This window comes from Apostichopus japonicus, chromosome 8, assembly GCF_037975245.1.
Source record: "Apostichopus japonicus isolate 1M-3 chromosome 8, ASM3797524v1, whole genome shotgun sequence".
In the NCBI taxonomy this organism is placed as follows: domain Eukaryota; kingdom Metazoa; phylum Echinodermata; class Holothuroidea; order Aspidochirotida; family Stichopodidae; genus Apostichopus; species Apostichopus japonicus.
This window is the reverse complement of record NC_092568.1, coordinates 5,991,108-6,012,104: the sequence shown is the minus strand read 5'-3', so window position 1 is coordinate 6,012,104 and position 20,997 is coordinate 5,991,108. Positions and strand designations below refer to the sequence as shown.

General features: G+C 36.2%; 2 protein-coding genes across 2 annotated transcripts; one reads left to right on the top strand and one right to left on the bottom strand.

The window, feature by feature from the left end:
* Positions 1-1,652: 1,652 nt before the first annotated feature.
* LOC139970512 (zinc finger protein-like 1 homolog) lies at positions 1,653-11,276 on the bottom strand. Its single transcript, XM_071976280.1, has 6 exons — positions 11,048-11,276; positions 8,191-8,302; positions 7,500-7,693; positions 6,873-7,110; positions 5,572-5,698; positions 1,653-3,913 (listed from the first exon to the last, which is right to left on the bottom strand). The coding sequence occupies exons 1-6, from the start codon at positions 11,147-11,149 to the stop codon at positions 3,715-3,717; spliced, it is 972 nt and encodes a 323-aa protein (XP_071832381.1). The 5' UTR covers positions 11,150-11,276; the 3' UTR covers positions 1,653-3,714.
* A 1,612-nt stretch (positions 11,277-12,888) lies between these two features.
* On the top strand, positions 12,889-18,862 carry LOC139970510 (serine/threonine-protein phosphatase CPPED1-like). The gene is made up of 5 exons (XM_071976275.1): positions 12,889-13,357; positions 15,051-15,257; positions 15,982-16,263; positions 16,979-17,110; positions 17,676-18,862. The coding sequence occupies exons 1-5, from the start codon at positions 13,285-13,287 to the stop codon at positions 17,876-17,878; spliced, it is 897 nt and encodes a 298-aa protein (XP_071832376.1). The 5' UTR covers positions 12,889-13,284; the 3' UTR covers positions 17,879-18,862.
* Positions 18,863-20,997: the final 2,135 nt, after the last annotated feature.

The window sequence follows — 20,997 nt, the reverse complement described above, 5'->3', positions numbered from 1 at the left end:
ACACTAAATATGAGGTCTGCCCAAGCTTCCTTTCTTGAGTTATTGTGTTTACAAGGTTTTGACAATTTGACCTCTAGTGACCCTAAATGACTTTTGACCTCCACAGAAAACAATAGGCTTCTTGTGCTTAATGTGGTACGTTTACACACTAAATATGAGTTTTGCCTAAGCTTCTTTTCTTGAGATATCGTGTTTACAAGGTTTTCACATTTTGACCCCTAGTGACCCGAAATGACCTTTGACCTCCCCAGAAAACAAAAGGCTTCTTGTACTCAATGTGGTACATCTACACACCAAACATGAAGTTGGTCCAACATTTCCTTCTTGAGATATCGTGTTTACAAGGTTTCCACATATTGACCCCTGGTGACCCCAAATGAACTTTGACCTCCATAGAAAACAATAGGCTTCTTGTACTCAATGTGGTTCATCTACACACCAAACATGAAGTTGGTCCAACATTCCCTTCTTGAGATATCCAGTTTACAAGCTGGGCGTCACAAATGTACACACTCACACACACGCCATCATGAATGCATAGGTTACGATATTCATCGAAACCAAAAATAACTTGTTTCCAAATAAGCGTCATCCCTCGAGACATTAATTCATCAACTGAATTGTTAAAACAATGCTTAGAAAGACATTAAATGAAAGGAAAACATATGTTAAATTGAACTCAAATCTATTTCATTCCTTAACAAAAACAAATTAGGCAAATAATCCTCAAATATTTCTTTTAAAACTAAGAATTGGATCATTGTACATCTTCAAGACTATAAATAGCACATATTTTCAAGACATGTTCTTTGCCATTGTATGACAAATAATTTTACTATAGCTAAATGATTTAATTTTATACAAAATGGTGAAAGCATCCATTTCATGATAATACTTTAACTAAAATATATACAGTACCTGACTATTTGAGACATATCAACATTTTGATCTCCTTGCAATGAGGTGCAAAACCAGGTGAGTAATCTGAGGTTTCCATTAGAGAGAGATGGGGGGGGGGGGGGGGAGGTGCAAGAAATGTTCTTTAAAGTGTCTTATGTTGTTAACATCATAGTAATAATGAATAAATCTCTCCATTACTCTGTTACACACACCATCCCCACCAAACACCACTCTTTGACTTACTTCTGCATACATATATACTACTTAGCATTGGTCCTGCTTCACTGGCCTACTTAAAGAAATATGACCTCCCCTCCCCTCACCCCTCATGCAACACCCCTTCCCTCTCCTTCATCCCTGCCTTCACCTCTGATGCTAACCATTGATTATCCATCACAGACTGCCTCTAACTTCCATAACATAAGGGAACCAAATCTACAGGTGAACTTAAAGCAATTAAGTTAGGATGGTGGGTTCAATTATTGCACATTTATGACTTTGAATTGGCATATTGTACACATTGTATCATTTGAATTCTTACCAATCTAGCTTTGATCAAGATATTGATAAAAGTGTGGGCCATTCCTTGGGAATTATCTTCGTTGATAATGGCGCCATTTCAATACCTATTTTAGCGCAGTCTACTCAAAGGAGTGGAATGCATCAGAAATTCTCTTGCATGATCTCAAATGAGATACATGTAGGAATACTATCTTTTGTTTGAATATAACATGAACAATAAGAAAGGTATATAAAGAGTAATAACCTTGGGTGTATTTCTTTCATTCTTTCCTTTTATCACAAACAACAAATAGTAGTGCTGGTATAAGAAAACTAACAATAAAATATGTCACTGTGGGTGTTGATGATATGCAAATAGACGTGCAAAGTTACATCATCGTTTGACTTTACTTTTGTGAAAAGCACATTATGAGACAAGTTAGAACACTACAATGGTTGCTATGGTAACATGCATGCAATATCTAACATAAATCTTAACAGGTACTGCGACAGCATGCCATCATACAGTAGGTCTCTACACTATATAAGTATATCACCATAAACCACATGAATATCATATCATTTGATCTTAAAGTTCCTGGTGTATATCATTACAAACTTATAAACCAGTTAGGAACACTTGTTGTAAAATCTCCAGCAAAATGTCTCCTTTCTAAAATGTCACTACATAAATTTAATGCAATAACAGTAACAAGGTTAACCCAGAATATGCAAGTATTATATAGCATCTGCTTTCAGTATCTTAACAATGTAGAATGGGTGCTATGAATATGCAAACAGGATAGCCGCTCTATGCTATGAATATGCAAACCTCACATGCTAGAGATTTGTTTGAAAAGCTTTATTGTAGCTGAATGTGTTTCCATTTCCAACCTACCAATGTCTCTCATCAAGCCAATACTATCAGTGCACAGATGCTGAATTTGCTGCAAGAATATATCATTAATTTCTCCCATTTGACTATGACGACACAGTTAATATTCAGATTATCATGTACCACTTCATATATAATATCTGCAACATTTACATGATAAAAAACGACTCTTGCTTTATGTTACCATGGTGATACAACTTCATTTAAGAAGTACAATTCATTCATAACTGTGGACCAAGACAGTAACAGCCTTCTATTCACTATATATATATATATATATATATATATATATATATATATATATATATATATATATATATATATATCAATAGGATACATGTCACAACATGCGCTAAGCTTACCACAAATAGCGAATACCTTCATAGGTCTTCCCACTGATAGGAAAACTCTTTGTGTTCAGCTCTATGCCCTTTAGGGAATATATAGAGTAAACAATTCTCTAACTTTGTTTTCTGTCAGACATAAGCACTCACATAACATGTTCACTGTTGACTACTATTTTGATAACAAACTCTCGTAAATCATTTTTGGTATTGTAACAAATTTCTAGTCTTGTACCAGAAGAAATAAACAATCAAGTACAGGGTTATCTTCAAGAGTCAGATCCATCATCAATCTTGTATGTTATTATGACATTCCTGATCATTTGCCAAGTCAATTTCATATTGGTAGGGGCGTGGAGGGGGGAGAGTTGAGGGATATTAATATTCCACACACATCATACTTCAAAAGGAGCTGGTGTAAGTTTCTCTGCTCAACCAAATTCCATCTTTAATCAGATAATTCCCTAAACCAACTGGCAAGTCCACAAGAATGATAAGCTCTGTTGGTAAATGACCATGGCTACCTTTCCCATTCTTCTAAGAAAATTGCCAAATGCACCTACTTCTTATATAGGTTTATACATGTTTGCAAATAGTCAACAAAAACATAACAGGTTTTATTTTTGCAACATCTGTGGTTAATTTTAGTTGCAGCTTCAAGTTACTATATTTCACAAGAAGCAAACAATTTTTCCCAGCACATGGAAGATATTTGACATAACTCATGTCACTAACATGTGGGCTGGGTCAAATGCATTTTTCATAAGAATTGTATTTATAAATATTAAATAAATCCATCTTTTTGATCCCATTATGTTATTCTTACTTGGCTTGTAACAGAGCACAGATGTGCTTTCTTCCTGCAGTGTAAGCGTTTCTCTGAAATACACTAAGGGTAAACAAGCAAGACATCGTAGTTTACATAGGAAAGGGCTCATTGCGGACCATTCAGTAATAAATAGAGTATTTCTAGCAGATTTCACGACCAGCATCTCCAACCTTTGGTCATTTTCCTTCTTCAGTTCCAGGAATGTTTAATCATGAGTGGGTCTATGTTTCAGCCCACTTTCTTCTTCACTCCACTTTTCTCCCAATCCTTACATTAGGATTAGCAAGTGGGTCTAATAGTGGGTCTTTGTTTGCAGCCGCTCGTCCCACGGATGTCATGATAACCACTAATGTAAAGAACCCTACAAGTCCCAGGATTAAAATGATTGCAAAACGTTTCATGGAAGCATTGCTGTCTACTTGCCTTGAATTTCCTGTCCTTGATCTGAAATTAGAAAACAACGTTCAAGATTTAAACATAAAATTCTCCATAATGAGGGGGAAAAACTGTCCTGGAAGTCTATAAATAGGTTTTGAAATAGAAGAATCAATTACCAGAAAGAATGGCTTATAACTAAATGTTGTAAACTAGACAGGCAAAATATTTTCTCCATGAAATGGAAGGTTAAAGTCAATTAAAAACTTTCCAGAAATGAACTCAAATGACAATGGTTACGTAACCTTACTTTTTTCTATTTCTTGAAAAAATATAGCATTTGGTCAGGCATAGGAATAATATTGCACCTGTGTGCTTGTGACAAAACAGTCAATCGTATGATAAAAGATGAAAACGCAAAATAACAGCCTATCATTACATGTGTGTACTTCTAATCAAGCCTGCAATCCAGTGAGTAACACTACTAACTTGAACCAGCCTACAAACCAGTGAGTAACACTACTTACTTGCAATAGCCTGCACACCAGTGATTAACACTACTTACTTGAACCAGCCTACAAACCAGTGAGTAACACTACTTACTTGCAACAGCCTGCACACCAGTGAGTAACACTACTTACTTGAACCAGCCTACAAACCAGTAACACTACTTACTTGAACCAGCCTACAAACCAGTGAGTAACACTACTTACTTGCAACAGCCTGCACACTATTGAGTAACACTACTTACTTGAACCAGCCTACAAATCAATGAGTAAAACTACTTACTTGAACCAGCCTACAAATCAGTGAGTAAAACTACTTACTTGAACCAGCCTACAAACCAGTGAGTAACACTACTTACTGCCTACAAACCAGTGAGTTACACTACTTACTGCCTACAAACCAGTGAGTAACGCTACTTACTGCCTACAAACCAGTGAGTAACACTACTTACTGCCTACAAACCAGTAACACTACTTACTTGTACCAGCCTACAAACCAGTGAGTAACACTACTTACTGCCTACAAACCAGTGAGTAACGCTACTTACTGCCTACAAACCAGTGAGTAACACTACTTACTTGCAACAGCCTGCACACTAGTGAGTAACACTACTTACTTGAACCAGCCTACAAATCAATGAGTAAAACTACTTACTTGAACCAGCCTACAAATCAGTGAGTAACACTACTTACTTGTACCAGCCTACAAACCAGTGAGTAACACTACTTACTGCCTACAAACCAGTGAGTAACACTACTTACTTGCAACAGCCTGCACACTAGTGAGTAACACTACTTACTTGAACCAGCCTACAAATCAATGAGTAAAACTACTTACTTGAACCAGCCTACAAATCAGTGAGTAAAACTACTTACTTGAACCAGCCTACAAACCAGTGAGTAACACTACTTACTGCCTACAAACCAGTGAGTAACACTACTTACTGCCTACAAACCAGTGAGTAACGCTACTTACTGCCTACAAACCAGTGAGTAACACTACTTACTGCCTACAAACCAGTGAGTAACACTACTTACTTGAACCAGCCTACAAACCAGTGAGTAACACTACTTACTGCCTACAAACCAGTGAGTAACACTACTTACTTGAACCAGCCTGCAAACCAGTGAGTAACACTTCTTGCTTGCAACAGCCTAAAAACCAGTGAGTAACACTACTTACTTGAACCAGCCTACATACCAGTGAGTAACACTACTTACTTGAACCAGCCTGCAAACCAGTGTAAGGCACTTCTTCTCTTGTATTTGTCCTTATCGTGATCATGAACAATATCAACGACTGCATCTCCTTTACGACTGTCGTAAACCTTTCGTTTTTCATCCTCACCTAAGGAGAAGAAAACACTCACATGAGATTCCAAAGATGTAGACCACAGTTCATGTTAGCAACGTGTTAGCAATTTTGTCATCTTGTAGTCATAATTTTCAGACTAAAAGTCCCATGAGGGTTATTTTGCTGTTAAATGTCATTTGATGACCTCACAATGAACTCTTTCCTGAAGTCATCTGAACTCCATGTGTAGACATTACATTATGTATAGACATTACAAGTTCCAATATCTACATGTCGAGATTTTTTGTTTGAAGCAGCTTTTACTGTTTGGTTAACATTTTTACCAAACCTATCAAGTATTATTCAAACAACGATTTCAATGAAGCTCAACAACATCGCTATAACTGTGTGCACTTGTGTGTAGACACGTTTAGTAATTGAGTCACCATTTCATTTGTAAAGTTTCTCCCAAAAAATATCATGTTTAGAAAATGGCTGTTAATATATGTTTAAAACATTTAGTTTGACTAGAAACTTGAGAAACATGTTTCAAAAGATCTCATCTTACATTCTGATGAACAACTTGTACTTCTAATGATCAACTCATGGTAACACCCTTGGAATTTACTGTACATGCTGACAGTACTAAAGCTCATCACAACATACAGCTTGTCAAGTAACACAAAACTAGATAGGACCAATATGACAGGTTCCTCTGTCAAGTTTATTAGCGGTTGGGGATGACCATTGGTGAAACAAGATACCAAATGTGGTGGGGAAACCATTGGTGAAACAAGACATCAAACTTGATGGTTATTAATTGAATTCCATTCTCAGCATTTCCTTGTCCTGACAATATCAATATGAAATAACATGCAAAACGCATAATTGAAAAACATCAATCCTTTTCGCTAACTTTTCATGTAATTGGAAGTAAATCTTGAGAAGTCAAGATAACATATTAGGAATTTTACTATTGAATAGCATCAAGAAAGGTACCATATCATCTCCAAAGCTGTGTAAAAACTGATTAGTTGAACAATTATGAGAATGTTTAGTCATTACTCTGAAATTTCTTCTATGTATCCTTTTACAACGTAAATGAAAAATTGTCAATGTCTTCATGAAAAGTTATGTTAACAGGGAACATTTATACCCATCATTTCAGTTGGCTAACCAATACACATTTCGAGAAGACAATACCACAGCATGTATTTCCTGAACTCACTTTGTAATATACTGGACATCTTTTCTGTTCGTGTGTGGGCAGCGGTATTTTCTTGGCCAACTACAACTCTAGTGGTGGGTGTGCTAGACGTTTCCCTAGCTTGCACCCTGCTAGTGTTTGGTGGAGAGCTCTCTTTGTGCAACCGATCTTCTTGTTGAGCTGTGGTTTCTTGGTTTGTTGCTATGTGGTTGAGATCTTGGCTGACGTCTTCCACTGGAATGGATTTCTCTGCTTCCAGCTAGAGATGTAAAAAGGCAAAAGATTTGGAAATTACACTAACCACTATACATACATAAAACTTATATTTTTTTTTTTATCCTAACAGGATCTTCTTCAGAGGCAGATGGAGGACAGCAGTAAACTAGAAAATGGACAGACAACTTAATTGGAACATGTTTCTTTATTCCTAACCTCCCTTTTGTCTTACTTACTACACACACACTCGTTAACCTCCATCACTAACTCTCCACTCCTCTGCTAAGTTCATCTTCCGCAGACGATTCATGTCCTGTTATATTTACATGTTAGCTTTGCATTGACTTGAGATTCACAGAAGATTTGCAGAAAATCAAGGAAAACCAAAATGTGAGCAGAGCAGACTGAGAATATTAAGGAATTCAAACATACCACTGGTAGACCAAGTCCACCTCTGGCCCAAGTGACTGCTTTCAAATGTTCACGTAGTTTCTCAGCAACGGGTGCGACCATGTTCTCTTGAGGGAAGATACAGGTGTTACATGAGGGGCAAGAGTAACCAGCAGGTGCTGTGTTTGGTGGCATCTGTTCTGCATATTTATCTAAACATTCCCAGTGGAACACATCTGCAAAATGAGAAAATGATTTGAATTGAAAAACAAAAGCCAAATAACTATTCTTAACTGTGTTATGTTCAGGCTTGTCAGTCCTAGTTGGTCTTGTCCCTAGAGAATTATGCCTAATACAGTACCTTGTTGGTACTTCAATGCCTACCTTTTGGTGACAACATACCTTGCAAGTTGCACCAATGGTCAGGAGCTAGAGTTGATAAGTCTATGTACACAGCAGGCATATTGCATTCATTGAAATGATACAACCTTTGAATTAGGCTAACCACAATTTATTACCTTCTATGATTTAAAATATCAGGGAAATAATTTTGTGTTCACATTTTGTATTTTCAAATTAAGGAATTTCTTCTCATAAACTACTGACAACGTGTTTTATTTGTGTAGCAATGGTCCCAATTTTTTTCTTTCTCATAACCTTCCTTGTGACTTTCACAGTAACTTTAAGTCTAATTGATCTGAATGTTTACAGAGGTTTGCCCTCTAAATCTTACCGTAACAGAGTAACCTGACCACATCTCCTTCGGAAAGGTCTTTATTACAAAGCAAGCAGGTTGAGTTGTAGTCACTGTCTTGAAGCCATTGTAGATATGACTTGACCACACACTGTGAAAAAAAGCAAACAAATCAGTACTGTAGAAAGTAGCATATCACATGGTGAAGAGCATGTGGCAAGGGAGTATCCACTGCGTAGTGCTGATAGTTGTAATCGATTAATTGCCAGTAGTGGCGATTACACTTTGGAAGTTTTACTTATCATGCTCACAACCAAAGTTGCGATTACTTGACTACTAGCACAACACGTAAATCTGCTTTTGAAAAATAGCCTATAAAAAACAACACTAAAGCAGTTTGTCAGAAAATATTGCACAAGTACAGGTTCTCACAATGCTACACCAGCATTGTGCTGTGTTAGATCGGCAAGCACCTGCTCCGGTTAGATCCATGTTCTACACTGCAACTTTCGGTCCTAGCAATGTTTGATCCTTGCGCATAATCGAAAATTTGTAAGTTATTAATCTTTAACGATTGCCAAAGAATTTGTCATTTCTTCAAATATGTTTACAATCACTTCATTACTGGCCTGCTTCAAAATTATTTGATGTCTGATCGAGTGTGTCGATTGCAGTGTAGTTTAATTTCAATGTGCAAAACATTTGCCTGCTATTGCAATAGGCTAGTGCCTAGCCTAGAACATTGAACAACCTTCAACAGAAAAATCTTGCATACTAATCATAACGCCGCTACAAGGTGTTACATCTATTCATTGTTTGTACATTTGGTTTTATTAGTGCTAGTAGTTATATTAGCCTCGTAGATTCAATCGAAAGTTTTTGATTTACTTTGAAGGATTTTAAGAAATGATGTAGATTGAAAGTTGTTCAGTTTTTAGTTTGGTAGATCTATGTTTTAACATGATTTAGACATCACACGTTAAGACACGAAAGAACAAATTAAGACAGTGCACCATGGAGAAAGATTTATTTTGACTGTATTTCTGTAATGTAAAATGACAGCAATGAGGTCATACTGTAACTGTAACCAAGTAATCGCGAGAAGAGCTACACAATTAATCGACTACAAAAGAAAGAGTCCACTATCAGCACAAGGATTTTATTTAAATATGGTTGGAAATATAACCGTGGTGGAACTAATGTTGCAAAAATGTGTATATCACATCTGAGATTTTCTTGTTATAACTGTTACTGAACTCTTTATGTTAAGCAGTTTCCAAGAAACATTTTTTCTATCTAACATTCTTATGAACATTATTTTACATATTAACCTTGTTTAACTTCACTTTTGTTTCAACACATTTAGTGACTTTTTAGCACACTTGAAGTTTGGATTAGGCCTACTTTCCATTGCTATGGCCATGTCAGGAAATTTTTAATAATTTGCACTGTGTCAAATAAGGTTCCTCAACTATACTCGGTTGGAACCTGTAGGACCACTGTAAGTTAGACCTCGGCCATTGATTGGTGGCTAGTGCACTACATGATTAGTACAATATAGAATTTCCTTCCTGGAGCAACCTGTATCTTGTTTGTTTATGTTCTTTTGATTTTTTTGGCAATGTGTATATTCAACTTGAACCTTCATTGAGATCACTACTGTATTTAAGGCTATTTTTACAAAAATATATCCCATTAATTGGCCTACCATTAGGATATCATGACCCCAGTGTACTAGGGCCTGTCACAGACCACCATTGGCCTAGGCTACTTAGTCAATGATTACATGTATGCAGTTGCTTGGTGGGCTCATAATTGAAGCACTTAAGGATTTAATTAACGATATCTATCAACGAAAAATTCAAATCACTCAACTGTATGCATTTTCCATATATGTGTAATTCCTCAGAAATGTAATGATCTCAACAAATGTATTGTTCTGTGCCAACAAAACGTACAATTGAGCAAAATTTGACCATAAAATGTCTGCTGTGACGCGTCAAGTTCTTTCATACCCCTAAATTGACACATTCGTCTGTAGTGTAGGCCTATGGATTCATCCATTGACTTTGGATGCTGTTTGCTATGCTCTGAGCCTCTAAGGTCAGGCAGGTCAGGTCCCAGAGAGTAGCAGTATTAAATTGAGGTAATTTTAGTTCTTTTTTGGGAGTAAGATTTCCAAATGCTCAAAACATGTGCAAAACTGGGGGGAGGGTGTTAAAAGCTTAAAAAAACTGCAATTTGATCAGCATATACCTGAAATGGATTAAAACTCATGAAATATGAAAATCTGCTTGACTGCAAAAAGTTAAGGTACCTGCTGAATGTGCATCAATAATGAAGCCAGTATACTTCATCAAATTGGGATCTTTTAGTACTTATACTTAGTCAAAGTGGTATGTATGTATGTATATGTGATCTTCCCGCAAGCAGGAACTCGCGAAAGAAGCCATGGAGGCTTGTAGACTCGCAAGCTGACCGAAGCCAATCTCTCGGCACACATCCATTTAACGTCCATGTCGGGAAGTTGTTATTGAACAACACCCTTGCCGGACGACACACATTGCTGTCGGCGGGGAATCGAACCGAGGATCTCATGACTGGGAGACGCCGGCGTTTACCACTAGGCTATACACTCCGCCGAACACCGGTAGCAACTTTGCGATCTCTGTTGGCAAAGTGTGTCATTGCACAATCTTAACGTTACTATAACGTAGAACTTAACTTGACATCATGATGTTATTTGATAAGATTTTAGACTAAGACTAACTTAGGCCTAGTAAGACTACTGTAACTTGCGTAAAACTAGGCCTGGCCTAGAGCTAGGTACTCTTCTACTATAGGCTAGGCGTAATGCTAAATGTTGGTTAGGCTACTACTAGTACTAGTACTGTACCTTTGGATGGTTGAGAACCATGCAGTGTTCACAAACGTTGACACGATGCTCAAAGCAAAATAAATTTGTAACTTTACGCTTCGGACATTTGCACAGACCCATTTTGGTGTGTTTATCTTAAACGACGTGTTTGAGTCTTTATGAACTATAGCTGAGAACTTAACTGTTTACCAGACTACCCAGTCTTGCAACGTTACTGTTATACTCATCACATAAAGCATACAAGGACTGTAAATACACAGGAAGTGCTGTTGTTATGTATGCCACGTAAATATTGCCGCATGACATATGACCCACGTCAGTAGTAGCTCGTCATGGGAGTACAAGGTAGTAACTTCCATTCAATTGAAGTTGGGGTACGACCTAGAAGAGTGAAACGGACAAGGAAAGGAGGAGGGGGCATGGTAGAGGGCAACCTAGATATGATGATCTAACCCAGGATGAGTCTGATATTCAGAATTCCGTAACAAAACGTTCTTGTAGTCGATTTGACCTGTGCGGATATTGGAAATGAGCAAGAAAGCTATGCATGGAAACAGTTTGAAGGGGATACAAACCCAACCAAATATGTGGCAGGCGCTGCAGTCTAATTGGTAAAAATAGGTCATTTTACAAGGCAGGTCGATTACGTAATCTCAAGAAACTATACCATAATAGCGTGCTATAGTTAGGGTCTATACAGCAGACCTTTAATTAAGCTTGTGTAAAGAGATCATTGTGAAGAACATCTACTAGAGAAAAATCTTTAAATTTATATCGAAATATGAGAAATACATCCTAGCTAAAAAGTCGGGTCTGGGAGCTGTCATTTTGTAAATGCCATATAGTGACACTATATAGGATCGGAACCTTTTACTATATCTTCCCTATTTTGTCATATTTGATACTGTTAATGGTGTTGACATTGCATGTTTTGAGGCTTAATATTTTAGCTTCATCGTTTGCAAAAAAGTGAAAAAAAGAAAATATATTTTCTTAATAGACAATAAATATAGTTCATAAACAATTGAAGCACACATGTCTTGTTTACATCATAGTTAGCCTTGACCAAGTCGTTGTTCGAGAAGAAATGAACGAAGAAACATTAAAAATGTGATTTTTCTCAAATGGAGTAAGATTTTTCATATTGGTTCCGGGAAGTTGTTCATGACAATTATTTACCATATAAACAAATAATGGTTTGTGCTTCATTTAATACAGAAATCGCAAGAAATTTTTCCCAACATAAAATAGACAACTAATTGTCTCCATGTGGGTTATATCTTAATTAGTAGTTTTAAAGTGGTTTTGAATGCTTGTAAACTTGAAGCTTGGATGACAAACACAAGCTGGGGGCAACTTACTGATGTGTTTTTAGAGATCATCAGATTAACCAACGGCCGGGATATCAAGCAACAATATCTTCTCTTCAAATTTATCCATACATTTCAAGTAGAGGCAAAGGATCGAACTATACCTTTTTAATTAAAGTAGACTAGAACCGGTCGTTTCTTAGTATCTTTCAAATTGCACATTACTACATCGAATGAAACTTTCCAACATTAGATGTTTCAAATTTAAGAAGGGTTAATACGCTGTGTCAAGGGCTAAGAAGCCAACAGAAGCTCATTTGAAATCATATCGATGCGATATGATTATGGATGAACAACGTCTTATACCAACTTGGCCTTCTCTTTTCGATGAGTAAAATAGTGTGCAATAATTGCAGTGTCCATTTCTCTGAAAACTGTTTGGTTGATACTGTAGTTAGTTAATTATGCGGTCAGATTCGAGACAAAGGTGGCAGAGCGATGTATTAGAAGTTTTAACACAGTGGTACTTCAAAACAGCTGCTTGGTACGCATAACAAGTTCACACCCCTTGAACTTACGCTTACTGTAGCATGCAAAGAACTACAACCAGCACAATAAAGCAGATATTAGCGTTAGTTAAGTTGCTGTCCTGTCAATAACAGACTCAGGGACTTGTTTGCAGTCTAGATCCTAAAAGAGGTTTCTTGAAGAAGCTCAGAAAACTGACGGTACCTCGTCATTTTTATCTTTAAAACGCACGTTTTGTAGGACGAATTGTAGCTTCAACGTAGATTGCTGTTATTACTAGTAATTGTGTAAACTTGTCTACAGACAGTATTTCTATTACTCCTACTTAGAACTGTACGCCAGTAGTCTAGTATTACTAGGCAAGCCATTAGCTAGGCTCTCTAAGGCGATGTAACACAAACAGTGAAAGAAGTTGAAATGGGTACAGACATAATTTCCTCGGAATTTCGAAAGAGAGCACGGAATGGCGAGTATGAAGGCCTGGATAAGGGTAAGTTTGTCTTCCAACCTAACCTGTATCCTGACAGCGTACAAAAGATAGGCCTACCCATGTAGCCTAGCCTAACACTAACACTACAGGTACACAAAATACAGTACATATAGTCAATCCTATGCCTATAACACCGGTAAGGATTAATACATTGATATGTATCGTGCAGAGGCATGGCTTTGTTTGTGACAGCAATATACAAAATAAGGACAAATTTAATTGGAGCTATGGCAGATTGATGTTCTACAAACATGACATATCGTAGGCCTGAACCAAAGTTTTATACCGATACTGAAGCATAGCTAAAATTTACCGGATTGTATTTGTAAGTGATCCACAGTTTGTGATGGCTTAATTAAGTTAATTTATGTTCACCTACATATGAGTGTGCAATAGGCATCAACAATGTCCAGAAAGTTTAATGTAGATAAGATTAAGTGCTTCAAAGTTGACTTCATGTATTGTTTGCATTTAAGTGTCACTTAAATTACTGCCTGATACATGATCACTGTGTGATGCAGCCTATAAAGTATCTCCATAGCCTTAACCATGGTTCCCCTCTCCCCCAATGTAATTACGAAAAGTCTAGTTGCGGACAAAAGTACTTCTGACCATTGCAAAATAGTTTGTCTTGACAATTAGTTTGCCATACATAAATTACACCATTGTCATTGATCATTTATTTGATGTGAAGGTAAGAATACAGTTGACAGAGAAAGATAAAGGGTCAATGGACACTTTCAGTAAGTTTATTGAACCATGCTATATTTCACTTAATTGGTGCAGTCTACTGCCCTACATAGTAAAATTTTGAAGAATTCCTGGAATGAGATGGTACTTACTAACAACTGTATATTCGCATTCCAGTGATTACCATGTCTAATATGTCATCCATCAAACAAAGAAAATCCATAAGTAACATTGAGTGTATACAGTACTATTCAACTTGTATCACCAGAGTTAACTTGACATTTGTAAATTGTGCTTCTCAAAGCTTTGGCAATAAATATACATATTTGTTCTTCTACTGAGAGTACAGTAAGTCCACTGACAGTTGAATAATGTATAGTATAAGTTATCTCTAAACCAAGAAACCTCTGTGGAGATCAAAGTGAATTTAGTGACGAAAAACATGGAATGGGTCTTATATATCCCGGCAAAGGTGGAGATCAAAGTGAATTTAGTGATGAAAAACATGGAATGGGTCTTATATATCCCGGCAATGTTTTAATATCCCATACAAATCTACACCATGACTGATAAATACCAATGATCAGAGATTGGCCTGCATACTTGTACCACATGTGGTTGGATGGTAAATGTCCTGTATTGGTCCTGTGTTTCAGTTACAGTTGTAATAAATATCAAACAAACTGTTACAGTTGAAAGTACTCAGTTTACTATCAATCTATTATACTGAGTTTAGAAACATGGAATGGTTTATTGGAAGAAATCTTTCTGCTGACTGATGTGTTAGTCAGGTGCTATAGTTTATCCTCTCTCCCTTGTTTTTTTTTTTTGGGGGGGGGGGGGAAACATGTGTTGTCTCTGATGAGATTGCTTCATTCATTCCTCTCATTTGGAGCAATGGATAGTATTTTTAATAAAGTGTATTTAGCTTGAATTTGCAATAAGATAAGATGGATATTTAACAAAGTATGCAATCTTTTCCTGATTGTTGTTTTCAATACAGAGAAAGAAGGTGAATGGAATGGTTCATTCATGTTTATACAGGGGGCAGACTGTCAGTATGGTATGATCGACGACATGGCGGAAAAGACTCCAATCCGATGGGAAGAGGAGATAAAGATGACCAGAATAGCAATAGACAAAATTAACCAAATGAAACCAAAACCAAAGTTTTTTGCAGTTTGTGGCGATTTAGTTCATGCATTCCCAGGTATTGTACTCTGTATGCATCTGAATAGTCAAGACTTGTTATATATTATTGAAACTTGTTTGCATTATGTAGACAGTGACGTTGATAGCTCAATAAACTCTGTCTGTAAAATACAGTAATTGGGCAAAAGCTATTCATCGTTGAGTTGATACGGCAGTTAGTTTAATACTTATCAGAACAATTTCAAATATCAATACTAAGGTTAGGTGAACCAATCTTGCAGATATGCCTAAATCTATCCTGGTTTTGAATTTTATGATCACAAATTTTGAAAAACTTTGCAGTAATTATTATTATTATTATGAGTGAATTTGGTGTGGAAACTTTTGCACGTTGTTGATTAAATGGGATTTTTCTGGAGGGAAATTTTCAGACAGCTTCCATTTGCTCAATTGCCATGACTAAGTTCAGATTCTCATACAGTGATGGGTTTGTTGATGGATTGATAAATTTGTGAATATTTATACAGAGCAGAGGTCAGTAGAGGGCACTAGAATGGTATTTATGAATCATTTAAACTAGTACTCCTCCCAGTGAGTATACTTGAAAGATAGTAATCATAATCACTCATATCGTTGGTTGATATTGATTTTATCAGTGATAGCCTGCCCGCAGAACTAGGAAAGAGATTTAACTCACACTGCTATAAATTATGGAAGTTTCTGATAAGCTTTTAATATTTTGTAAACTTGTGCTGAACTTTGATATTTTGATCCATTTGCAGGGGAAGAGGGCAGAACAGAACAAGAACAGGACTTTGCAAGAGAGTTCTCTAGACTTGATCCAAGCATCCCATTAGTGTGTTGCTGTGGTAACCATGACGTAGGCAACAAACCGACTCCACAGTCCATTCAGCGATTCAGGGACACTATTGGCGATGACTATTTCAGCTTTTGGGCAGGAGGTGTCAAATGTTTGGTATTAAACTCACAGTACTATGAAGATTCCAGTCTAGTCACAGAAATGAGTGAGAAACAGAATGAATGGCTGGACAGGGAACTCAATGGTAAGTGTAGTATTGCTAACTCCCCCCACCCTCTCCCCTTCTTCTTCCCACCTTCCCTGCCCTACCTCTGGAAATAAATCTTAGCATCATTGTTATGTACTACCCAAAAGTCACACATGTAATTATTCTGAAACCATTATTAAATGACTAACAATCCATGACATATTGATGAGTATTTATGAACTAACAAAATGACATATTGCTTGGTTATCACCCTCCCCCCCCCACCCCACAACCTCTCTGATGTTACATATTGACCCATGTGAGTTACTGGGAAGTCTCACCTATATTATACCCCAAATATTGAAGAAGGACCCAGTAATGTATTAATTCTAGATGTTTCCTTTGACCAGTATGTATCACCTGTTGATCACTTACTGACCAGAATACTATAGTGCTTTGCTTCAATGTGAGAAGTACTACTGAACTAACAATGTTGTAGGTTCAAGAGGTACTGAACCAAGTATCATCAGTATCAGGTTGACAAGTTTTCCATCAGGGGAATGTCAGAGGGGATTGGGTTAGACCAAACTGTTCTTGGAAGGCAAGGAGTATAGAAACAGTCATGTTGTTTCATTTTGGGCATTTGTTTTTTCTTAGGGGAGAGGGGGGAGGCAGGGAGACAAATGGGAGAGTGAATAGGGTATAATAATAAGATTCCTGAATACTTTGAGCTGATACTTGATATGAATCTGCTATCTCCTCTTACCTTCAGGGCAAGGGTGTAAGCATCTTATCACATTTCAACATATTCCTTGGTTTCTCAAGCATCCAGATGAAGGCAACGATTACTTTAACATTGATCGAAATGTTAGGTCTAAAATGCTGGAAAAGTTACATAAAGCAGGTATGTAAATAAGGGGATTATGTGTTGACTTTCTTTTATGGAAACACACAAAGGAATTTCCTTTTCAGCCATCATCATCATCACTGTATGTATATAATGCAGGCTTTTTGCATTTTATTTTGGTAATTGTTCAATGTTATTCAATACTGCAAAGTATAACTTTGTTTCTCTAGATTGACTTATATAACATTAAATGAAAACCCAACAACTTTGAAAATAGTTATAAAAAATATTATACAAAGTAATATTTTTCAGGCTTCAGGAAGGCATATATCTGATTATCATATGGCATGAGATAAATACCAAGAAAAAGGTGTCCGATGCAAAGTAATACGCATTTGGTCAAAAATTCTGTATCTTAATAGTCTGATGCGTTGTAATAAGTATGAAATGCAGAGACTCTTTGTAATTTAATACCTATGTCGTATTATTTTGTCATTATTGATGTTCTTACTCTTGCGTCTAATCTCATCTCTTTGTTATGTTTGATTCTTATGATTGGTTGATTGATTGATTGAAACAAATTTGAAATAAATTGGAAATATCTTGCACTGTTATCTTGAAGGTGTCAAAACAGTCTTCTGCGGACATTATCACAGGAATGCAGGCGGCTTCTACAAAGGCATGGAGGAGGTGGTTACATCCGCCATGGGATGTCCTCTGGGAACGGAGAAGTCAGGATTGAGGGTTGTCACCGTCACGGAGAGCGGCATCAATCATAAGTACTACGCAATGGATGACATACCGCTGTCCTTCGAATTAGACTGAAAAATGGAGGTCAAATGTCGAGGACAGATCTATATGAATGATGTCTCGACAAACTGTTTTCTGAGACAGACAAAGAACAGTTGAAAGGAGATTGAGGGAATATTTTATGATGTAATTTGTACTATTTGCAAAATAAGACAGTACAAGAAGAAAAGGAACCTTTAAAAGGTGTTTGCATATGGACCAAAGCTAAGAAATAGATCTTGAAATTATCTTTGTTTTTATTAAAGTGATATTCTGGTGGCAGGCAATGTGAGAGATTCAAATACTTTACACTGTTATTTGAAAACCACATCTCACTATTTTTTACCTTATTCTAGATGTGGTTGATTGAGTGTAAATTATTTTCACCAGACCATGGGCGCAGATCAGTCTTGGATAATGGTGGGGACGCGTGTCTGTTCTCTGATACTATCTAAGCAGAGTGCGAAGATGGGTTCGCGCGTAGCGTACAAGAAATATTTAGGCAAATATACATCCCAGATCGCCGGAAATAACACTTCCAGACCCACTGATGCTCCCAAATCTCATTAAGTTTAAGATCTTATGGCTTAGAAATTTAGTTTGGGGAAAAAAATGGGCGTCTGCAGAAAAAAATTAGGGGACAAATAATCCAAGTAGACTTTTGTATACGATGGGTCTGTGGTCCTTTCCCAAAAATCAATTATAGACTGCTGCAAATGCGATTTCCGTCCTATATTTAACAACTGTGGATAAATATAATAAAATGAGAACTGCTGCATGTCATTTGCACAATGCTGGATCAAACTGCGCCAAAGTTCAAAACAGGGTAAAATTTAAATGCAGCGTATTGTCAAGACAAATTGGTGGGGACACGGTATGACATGTCCCCACCACTGAAAAATTTGGTGGGGACGTGTCCCGCTGTCCCCACCAGGATCTGCTTCCATGCACCAGACACACCTTTCCTTTTATCCAGGAAGTGGATCACAGTGGGTAGTCTGTGATGACATTATGGTGGACTTTACTTCCTGTTATTGTCTACTTTTCTGTTTATCCTTGAAATATGATACATTTGAAATGTTTGCTCAACGGTCAATTTTCTCTGTACTTAGAGATTCATCAAAATTTACCTTTTTTGTGGAAATATTGTTTCTCACAATAATCAGTGGATTGATGATTTTGTACTTTGGTAACAAAAACAAAAGGTTTTTGTCATATCAGTTGCCATCCATGATGAACTCAATAGCTCTACTGTTGCCAGATGCATTAATTAAGTTTAATAAATCTCAAAAATTTGTATTTTTTTAGAAACATACTGACAATGCTGCACTCAGTGTTGAATGATCGTTATGTTGGGCAACTTCTAGTTGATACTGACAATGTTGCACACCTGGTCAAAGTATTGAACTAATTTGAGTTCATAAGTACTAAGCAAACTGTGCCTTCTTTGCAAAGTACTACATTTTAAACAAGATAACAATGTAAGGAGACTCCAAGTTATACCAAAGACTTGCATGGATTACTAATTCTTTCATTTATTATAAGGAGTCGATCCAATCACAGGGTAACAGACTTACAGTGTTGTAAGTTCCTTAACTTGACTTAATCTGTATAACATTGCTTACATATGAAAACTTTAATAGTATATATATATATATATATTTATGTATATATTTTTTTAAACTACATTTGTTTGAGTTATTAGAAATTATAAAACATTGGATTAACATTTAGTCCTAACACTGAGGAGCCATCATCATAAACAAATTGAGATTAAGTATATTTTGAAGGTGAATAACTTGAAACTCAGAACAGCTATATTGAAGCATTACTAGCAGTAAGTTTTATCTTTGTCTTGGGCTGTGACACATCAAGAAAAAATTCTACCTCAAGTAGGTTTAATTCTATAAATTACTTGTAAATGAAGTAAATGCCTTTAAAATGTTGTTAAAGATGAAAAAAGCAAAAGTTGATTGCCTTTTTTACTTATATATATATGTATATCACATTTATATTTATAAGAAATTTGGAAGTCCAAATTAAGACACTTGCCTCAAGATTAATTAACAAAAGAATACCCCATTGTTGCAAGAGATCAATGATATAACTTTAACGTTGCAAAAAGAACCACAGCCAACTAAATCAGGTTTGTTGTACAATTTATGTACCTGATTTACTCTAACCTCCATTGTAATTAGCTCTTCAATCTCAGGTAGAATTAATGATTTTCATGTATCTTAACATTTTTTACAAGTTTTTTTCATTCATTCTCTTCTACATTTTTTTCAGCCTTAATATGTTGCCTTAAAATATGACCAACTCAATTTTGTTACAGCAATGATATTTTTTTTTACTTTATTATATTGTTTCGTTGACATGTCTGTTGTACTTTAAAGGGAAGAATCACTTGAAAGTAACTCCAGAATTTGTTAAATGTTTACCAAAAAATGTGTCTTTAGGGACAGAAAGTTTGACAATCAATGTCAGTTGAATCAGTATTTACATCATGGTGAAAACACCATGGCTATGGTCTTTTAAAGTGGTTGGATTACATGGTTAGCACACACCGAAACTTTACAGAAATCAAGGGGAAACCAGGCATATTTTTTTCACATGATATGTTTTCAAATTCATTACAATTTTCTTGTCACTGCTGCATTGTGTTGGATGTCATCATCCTTCTATCTGCTGCTCATAGCATTAGAAGTTTTACAGACTTTGGGTAATTTTTATAAATGATTGTAAAGAGAAGGACATTGGAATAGCCAAAGACTACTGTAAGCCAACAAGATCTGAAGAGAACTGATGTCATAATAGATTTTGTCTTAAAGAAAAATTTATTTCTTGCAACATTTTATTAAAATGTATAAGATTGATGCTTCCTTAAAAAACTAAAAACTTTTGGTTTGGTTTATACGATAATAGTGCCTTACTAGAACGGAAACAGAAGTAGTGAGATATCATTAAGTTTTGACGGTTGCACTTGATTTTAAAGAGATATTAATTTATAAAATCACTGATGCCTTAGTAAATATAAAAAATGTCTAGATCTCTAGTCCTTAGAAGTTTATTTTTTTCTTTAAAACAATCCTCTGACATTATTTCTCATCAAAGAAAACATAATTAAGTTTAATTTTGACCTTTGGCCAGAGTCA